At 34.2% G+C, this 8,786-nt stretch overlaps 1 protein-coding gene across 2 annotated transcripts; it reads left to right on the top strand.

Annotated features, from left to right (window-relative positions):
* The first annotated feature begins 2,025 nt into the window (after positions 1 to 2,025).
* Positions 2,026 to 7,734, top strand: LOC132620353 (sesquiterpene synthase 15b-like). Of its 2 annotated transcripts, XM_060335018.1 has the most exons (8): positions 2,026 to 2,327; positions 2,637 to 2,916; positions 3,538 to 3,638; positions 3,729 to 3,910; positions 4,009 to 4,227; positions 4,658 to 4,796; positions 5,207 to 5,455; positions 7,081 to 7,734. In XM_060335018.1, exons 1-8 carry the CDS (start codon positions 2,229 to 2,231, stop codon positions 7,369 to 7,371), a joined length of 1,560 nt encoding a protein of 519 aa, XP_060191001.1. In that variant the 5' UTR covers positions 2,026 to 2,228; the 3' UTR covers positions 7,372 to 7,734. The 2 variants fall into 2 exon arrangements, with proteins under 2 accessions (XP_060191001.1, XP_060191000.1); XM_060335017.1 differs by having other exon boundaries at positions 3,538 to 3,910.
* The last annotated feature ends 1,052 nt before the right edge of the window (positions 7,735 to 8,786 follow it).

Here is an 8,786-nt window from a genome sequence, read left to right on the forward strand (position 1 = left end):
TGAGTGTAAAAAGATAGGTGTAAACGTATAGGAAGCCTTACCGGGCGGTTATCCCATCCGCAATCAGCCCGGACTTGATCAAGTTTGTCCTCGGTAATGGACGACGGGAACCGTCTCACATCAAACCCTCTATCAGCAACTGGAGAAGGCTTCTCAACTTCAAAATCCTTGTTATAGTTGGGTTTGGACGGTACAATGTCCAAAGCAGTGGGCTCAAACGTGATTTTTCCCTTGGGTTGTGAAGTTGGCTCGGTTCCTTGAGAAGAAACCGAGGGAACATCATGGGAGGTGGTTTCGGTGTTGGCAGACATTTGGAAGTTATGGTAAAGGAGATTGGCAAATTCGAAAAGGGAGAAGTTAAAAAATAGGAGTGAAAGAGCAGTTGAAAAAATTCAAAATGGTAAAGTGAGAAGAAACAAAGCAACATTTTCGATAGGAAAACAACAAATGAAGAAGTTGGTGGAGTTGGTTTTCTTTCACACAATATAAGCAATGAATCAAGTGGATAAAACGGTTGAATCAGCAAGAAATATGAGATGGAAGATGATCAGAAGTGGGGAAGTGAAGTGAAGTAAAATGGAGAAGTGAAGGGGTTATAGGCCTTATATAGGCATGGGAACCGAGACGATTACACATCCCAGCCAACCAGGGGATGCCACGTGTCTCACAATTAATGAGACGTGATTTGAAATGACGTGCGTTACGGCGATTGCCAAAGATGGCCGCTCGGGATAAGACACGTGGCTGATGGCAGAGGGACGTGACGCAACTGTTCCCGCCAAAATGAAAAGATAAGAACGAGCTTATGGAACCACCGGTTTCGTGACTCATCCACTTCCCGTTACTCCTGTAAAACTACGGTCCGGAAAGTGTGGGGACTATCTGTATACGGTAAAAATCGGATTTATGCTAAACCGGTGAAACCGGGAATCGAGGGAAGAAAGAAACAAGCACGAGCATGAAAACTTTCTTTCGGACCGGAGGTATCGCACTAGAAGTGGTTGATCAGAAGAAAGCGAAGGAAATCGTTTGGTCCGGTTCCTCCATAGCCGAGTTGATCGTGGCCGTTAGTCCGGTTGATCATGGTCGTTAGTCCAGGTGATCGTGGCCATTAGTCCGGGTGATCGTGGTCGTTAGTCCGGGTGTTCAGTTACACAATTGACACGCGTCAAGACCGTTTTGCCACATTGTATTGCCAAATCGTATGGGTGTCAGACCGTATGACCCAACCTTATCCTTTTAGAGTTTTCTTTATTCAAAAGGGCTTTATGTTGTATAGAGGGCCCATAAGGCAAAACTATAAATAGGAGGCATTTCCCTACTTTCAAGGGTTGGCTTTTCTCAGATCTAGAACATTGTAGTAGCAAAATATACAAAATCTCTCCCTCTCTCTGATATTGGTCCGGATTTGTGTGTTCTTCTTTGGCTTTATTTACTCATCCAATACTGACATATTATTTAATACATATATTTGATATTAATCATCAATTTCGATTCATTTGATCACGGCAAATCACACATATAGACACATATCTATTGCAGCGAATCCGTATATATTTCCTACCAACCAATTAGGTTAAAGTTTACCTACATATCCTATACCTCACTTACAAATTCAATTTATTACCTCAATTCGGGGTAAACAAAAATAACATCTTGACAAAATACCATTAGCTAAAACCTAAAATAGCTCTATCACATAGCTTGACATGTGAAACTGCAGAACGATGTACTAGAGTTAAAAAATTTGCTAGAGTTTCAAATTCCATGAAGAGCTTAAACCTTTATCTGTTCAAATTGTAGAAACGATTCATGGAGTTCAGTTGATACCCCACCAAAAGTTTCTTCATAAAGTTTTTCTATATTTAACTAGAAGTACTTTTATCAACTTTTATTTCCGTATTAAAAAATAGCTAATCACTGGACAATTTTGAAACATTGGAGAAAACTTAAATAATGGTCCAAAATGGCTATTTTCACAATTAAATCCGAGGCAAGCAGATGGCCCCTAAATCATCATCACTAGTACCCCCTTTCTTTCTTCAAAGCTTTATAAATAGACTCATCATGTCTGTCAATTAGCTAGTTACTTGAACAGAATTTCTTAAGTAATTCACTTCTCGTAGTTTCAATTACTGTTACCAAACCCAAAAGCATATTGCTACGTCTTTAATTTCTCTCCACCAAATTTAAACACTACAATAATTCCACTAAAAGAAGAAAGAAACATGGATGGATTTGGTGTTGAGGCTAAGATTACACGTCGGAGTGACAATCATCATCCTACTATTTGGGGAGACCATTTTCTTGCCTATGCTCATCTCTCGGTAAATTTGGATGCCTATTATGTGATCATGTCTTAATTTTAGCACTGTCTATGGTTTTGTCCATTTATTTTCAGTTGAAAAACTAAAAAAAATGATTTAGGTATGAAATTTATCATTAATAGTTCTAGGATTTATTTTTTTATAATTCATCGTGAAATAGGATTACCGACAATTTTTTGTTGCTTAGCGACATGAGTTGTCCGTCGCTAATTTCAATATCTTACTATAGTTATTCTCTTGATCTATCTAGGGCAATTGATTTTGTAGTCATTTACAAATTAATTTTTATTTTTGTATTTACTCGTATAGGGAGCGACTGAATGGGAAAAGAGGGAACATGAGGATCTAAAAGAAGAAGTGAGAAAAATGCTAGAGATGTCTCCTTCCAAATCTTTGCAAAAACTTGACCTGATCAACACAATCCAATTGCTTGGAGTAGCGTATCATTTTGAAAATGAGATTGCGGAATCATTGAGTAACTTTTATACTTGTTATGAAGAATGGATTAGTACAGTTAATGAAAGTGACCTTCATGCTGTTGCTCTAAGTTTTCGATTGCTTAGGCAACAAGGCTATTATGTCTCATCTGGTAAGTAATACTCCCTCCTATTTAATTTGTGTTACATTGTTTGACCGAATACAAAGTTTAATGAAAAAGAACTTTTAAAACTTATGATCTAAAACGAGTTTTAAATATTTGTGTGACAATAAATTATATCATTGAGCTTAAATGAGAATTTTATAATAAATTATCTCTTAATATGGAAAGATAACATTTTTTTTTTCTTTTTGAAACAAACTTAGAGCCTGTTTGGATGGGCTTAAAATAAGCAGCTTATAAGCCAAAAAAACAAAAGTTGGGTAGGCTAACTTATTTTTTTTGGCTTATAAGCTGTTTTCAGCTTATAAACTGCTTTAAATAAAGCTAAATCAAACGGGCCTAATTATTTTTTGGGCTTATTTTATGCACAAAATAGCTTTAAGCTGGCCAACCAAACACTCAAAAAAATTGAAAACAGCTTATAAGCAACTTATAAGCCAATCCAAACGGGCTCTTAAAAATGTGACACATTATGGGTTAGGACAAAGAGAGTAGTATAATCTTTCTTCCCAATACTTAACATTATGCAATTGTACAATATTACTCGAGCTTGTTGCTGATAAGAGTTTAACTTTTACATATTGATGGCCTAAAAATATTATGAAGCAGATGTTTTTAAGAAGTTCATTGACGATCAAGGAAATTACAAAAAAACATTGGTTAGCGACGTGCCAGGATTGTTGAGCTTGTACGAGGCAGCACAATATAGAGTACAAGATGAAGAAATTCTTGATGAAGCAGTTAATTTTACCATCAGTCATTTGAAGCTACTGTTACCTAAATTAAGCAATTCTCTACAGATGAAAGTCAGCAATGCACTAAAGTATCCAATTAACAAAACTATAGTGAGGGTAGCGACGAGAAAATACATATCGTTTTACCAAGAAGATAAATCATGTGATGAAATTTTACTGAATTTCGCAAAATTGGACTTCAACATATTGCAGAAGATGCATAAAAGGGAGCTGTGTGATATCACAAGGTAACTAGCAACATAGACTCACTAACATCACAATACTGAATAATTTTTTTTTTTCCTAAAAAAAATTACTAAGTTTAAGATCGCAATTTATATTTTAGGTGGTGGAAAGAATTGGACTTGGCGAAAGCATTACCTTTTGCAAGAGACAGAGTAGTTGAGTTGTACACCTGGTCTTTGGGTGTGTACTTTGAGCCACAATATAAGATTGCCAGGAACATAATAACCAAAGTGTTATGCTTCATTTCTATTACTGATGACATCTATGATACCTATGGAACACTACATGAACTTACTCTCCTCACAAATGCAATAGAAAGGTAGGAGTAGTATTCTTTTCTTTGTACATTTTAATCATACTGATCTCTCCATTTCAGTTTAATTATATGGTAACATTTCCTTTTTTAGTTCATTGTAAAAAGAATACCGCATTCTAATATTTCAAATAATTTTCTTAAACATCTCATTTCACATATATGTGCCCTTAATCAGAAACTTTTATAGCCACACAAATATTATGAAATATTTAAGATCATAAGTTTCAAAAGTTTTACAGCCACATAAATATTATGGCATTTTATGACCACGATTTCAAAAGTTCTTATTTCTTTCTCAAACTCACTGCGTATTAAAACTTTGCCACATAAATTGAAACGAAGAGAATAGTTTACAACTTTTATTTTGCCATAATAATTTGTAAGTAATTAAGAATTTTATTAATGATCTCACCTGTATCCGCCATAAACGTAGGTGGAACATTGACGCTACAGAACAGTTACCATCATATATGAAGCTTTTCTACAATGCTCTTCTAGATGTTTACAGTGAAGTGGAGAAAGATTTGGCGAAGGAGAACAAGTCATTTCGAGTCAACTATTCTATAGCTGCGGTAATTAATTGGGGATTGTTAGCAATTATTTAGCTAATCCAACAAATTAAATATGGGGCGGAGCTACCATTCTACTTATTGGTGCGGTTGAATCCGGTAGCTTTGATCCCTACCCTTTATTTGTTGATTCTCCCACATCGGTTGTGGTATGGGTGTTTAGTCTCCTTATATGGTCTTGGGCAGTCCTCCCTTTATCGGCCAGCTTCTGTGATTGAGTTAGGCTTAATATCCATTTCTTTACATGTTTGGATTCTTATATATATATTGTCGAGGCCTGCGCGTGTAGGAAGTGTTGCTTTTGGAGTTGAGTTAGGCTCAAAATCCATTTCTTTCGTAGTCCCACCTTTGAGTTAAACGTTTTTAATAAGGAGAATTCATGATTTTTTTACTCTTGTACCTTCAATATTCAGAAGAAGAAGTTGGTGAGGGCTTATTTTAAAGAGGCCAAATGGTATCATGGGAACAAAGTCCCAACAATGGAGGAGTATATGAAGAATGGAATTCAATCTAGCACTAGCCCATGTCTTGCAACAGTTTCTTTATTAGGCATGGGGAATAAAGCAACCAAAGAGGCTTACGACTGGTTTGCAAGTGAACCTCCAATTCTCGTTGCTTCCGGTATCACTGCAAGATTATCCAATGATATTGTATCACACGAGGTACACAAATTTTTGCGATCATATTTTTATTTCTCTGGCAATATATGGACTTTTGATTTGTGTTTAAACAAACTGAAAGTTTTATGAGAAAATATTGGACCACGGTCTAAAATTTTGTAAGTTATTGTCAACGTTAGACGACATGAGTGTAATATTTTGATTGTAAGGTTGAGAAATATTTAGAACAAACATTATACTTGACTCTAACATTGTTCTGAAAGGCAATTTTCCTAAGGCGCCTATATTAGCACAACTTATAAAAATGGGAAAAAGTCAAATATACTCCTCTACTTTAGTTTATTGGCTAATTTTGTCCTCCGTTAGCCAAAGTAGTCAAATATACCCCTCTGTTAGCCAAAGTATACACACATACCCCTAAATGAATGGAAATCTCCAAATCAGCCAAAATTACCCTTAACTAAAATTACTAATGCCCCATAAGTTAAACCCGACCCGACCCAAAAACTAATCACCCCCTACCCTAAAAAATATAAATTACTTTCTATATTTTTTTCTAAATTTGCAACTGATCGTGTTTTCTTAAATTTTAGCAATATTTGCTATGCTAATTAAGAAGAAGAATATTATCGTAGTGTTTTGTGTAGTTTAATTTTAGCTTAGTTTCATATATATATATATATATATATATATATATATATATATATATATTGTGTGTGTATTCTAATGTTTTAGCAGAAATTTGCGATGTTAAGAAGAAGAAAATATTATTGAGTAATAGTGCGATTAATTGAGTATGTTTGTAGTTATTACTATTGGTGTTATGTGTTTTTTAATTTTAGCTTTACTTGTTTTTCTTAATTTCAAAGCATAAATCTGCATAGTATTATGTTAAGAAGAAACGAGAAAAGAAATTATTTGTCTTATAATAGGAGATTAATCGAGTATCTTTGCAGTTTTACAAGTTAATTCTGTAGCTTTTTTTCTTTTTTCTTTTTTTGGGTATATTGGGGTGTGGGGAAATTATTTTTCAGGTCGGGTCGGGTCTAACTTATGTGGCATGGGTAATTTTAGTTAAATTGGTAATTTTGGCTAATTTGGGAATTTCCATCCATTCAAGGGTATATGCGTATACTTTTGCTAGCGGAGGGGTATATTTGATTACTTTGGCTAACGAAGGATAAAGTTAGCCAATAAACTAAAGTAGAGGGGTATATTTGACCCTTTTCCCTTTAAAAATTGGGGACGTTTGTGCAAATCAGCCTATTGAGGTATTTTATAATTGAGTAACAAATATATATACTTTTTCCTTTTACGTAGCATTTATGAGTTCAACAAAAATTAGTGTGCAAGTTAAGTACTCCATCCGACCCAAAATACTAGTCACGGTACACTTTTCGAGAATCAAATTGCGTGAACTTTGATCAATATTTTTTTGATTCTATTAATACTTATTTTTCGTATAGTTTTTTATAATAAAATATTAAATTAATATAATCCACTTTAACTCTGAAAATTAGTTATATTGACTCAAAACGCGACAACTACATTATGGTACATATAGAAATATAGCTTGATGATCTGGATTCTTTATACCATTTAGTTCACATAGCAATTCCGGCTCTTGTGTTGTTTGTCTAATGATTGTTGCCCTTATGGATATGCAGAGAGAAATAGAAAGAGGAGATGTAACAGGTCTTGAATGTTACATGAAGGAATATGGTGTCACAAAAGAAGAAGCAAACACGGACATAAGGAAAATAATAGAGAATAGTTGGAAGGATATAAATCGAGGATGCCTTAAACCTACAGCAGTACCAAGGATTTTGCTCATGCCAGTGCTCAACCTTGCTAGAATGTCGGAGTTTGCATATACAGATGAAGATGCTTATACTTTTTCCAAAAATAACTTCAGAGAAGCCGTTTCTATGGTGCTAGTTGATCCCATTACACTGTGAAAACTTGATAAGGAAAAATAAAGAGAATACAATAGAAAAGAATTGCAATTCTCTAGAATGCTTATATTCCTTTTTGTTTTGGTTGAAAGGAGAATATTACATATATTTATTATGTGTCATTACAAATGGAGGCACTAGCATCAGCTTTACGTTTCAAAATAAATTTATCCGAAATTTGTCTAACAAAAGAAGTTTCTACCAAACACATGAACTTTAAAGTGGGCAAAAATGTTGACTTGTTGCTTCCAGGGAAAACACAGGAGAATGCTTATATTTAGGATAAGCTAAATGTAATGGAATGAATATTGTTACTACTTTCATATAAGTATATTAAGTTATTGGAGTTGAACTCTTTTGTTTGTACTCTTGTGTCATCTTATGAATTTTGGACTTGGTATTAACTTATTACTCCCTCTGTTTCAATTTGTTTGTGTTACTTTCCTTTTTAGTCCGTTTAAAAAATAATGTCTTTTTCCCTTTTTGATAACTCTTTAATTCCAACTTTTCCACATGGCATGTTTAAGACAACAAAATTAAAAGATAATTCAGTACATTTTAAATATCTTTAGTTTAAAATCATAAAATTCAAAAGTCTTCTTTACTTTTTTTTAACTCTGTGTCAAGTCAAAACCAAGCAAACAAATTGAAATAAAGAGACAAACTTTCTTGTTTTGTAGTTTTAAGGGCTAGCTTACTTGCTATAACCATTACCATTAATCTAACGAATTCGTATAACCTATGGAGAGAGAAGAATGTATTCACGTCAACTAAAAGTTAATTAAAGAAAGTATCTAAAAGGTAATTTTTTAAAAAGAAAAAGTAATTAATAGGTCAAAATGCATTAATTGTGTAAAATGAACTTCGAGAGGAAAGAGTAGAAATGTCATCGAATTCACATAAATGACTTAAATATCCGCGTGAATTTACTGTCCTAGCCCCATTTGGGTCATTGTGGTCAAAATTAGTGTGGCAGAAAAATTAGTGTGGCAGATTTGATTTTTCCATTTAGTCTAACCGTTTACACTTACAAGTATGCAAATATCTAACACATTACAATGGTAAAAGTTTAGTGTAAAACCTTTCAATTTATTCATAAAGAGGCCTTCAACGTTAGCTGATAAAATTAATTATCCAAAATCTCATGATGAGGAAACAACTACTCATTCCTCAATAAATGAGTGGCATCTAATTAACACTCCTCCCCCGCACTCATGGCTGAATACATGAAGTGTAAACAACGTAACATGGGGTTCAACGGTGGGTATTGTGACGCCCCAAATTCTAGAAAATTTTCATAGAACTACAAAATGAAGATTGGATCGGGCAAAGTCAGGACATCACATATGGATTATGAAGGACTGCTAAGTCAACAGGAACCCTTCCCACTTCTTGCAATAAAATGGGCCTACTTTTTT

The sequence above is a fragment of the Lycium barbarum genome, chromosome 11, assembly GCF_019175385.1.
Source record: "Lycium barbarum isolate Lr01 chromosome 11, ASM1917538v2, whole genome shotgun sequence".
Lineage (NCBI taxonomy): Eukaryota > Viridiplantae > Streptophyta > Magnoliopsida > Solanales > Solanaceae > Lycium > Lycium barbarum.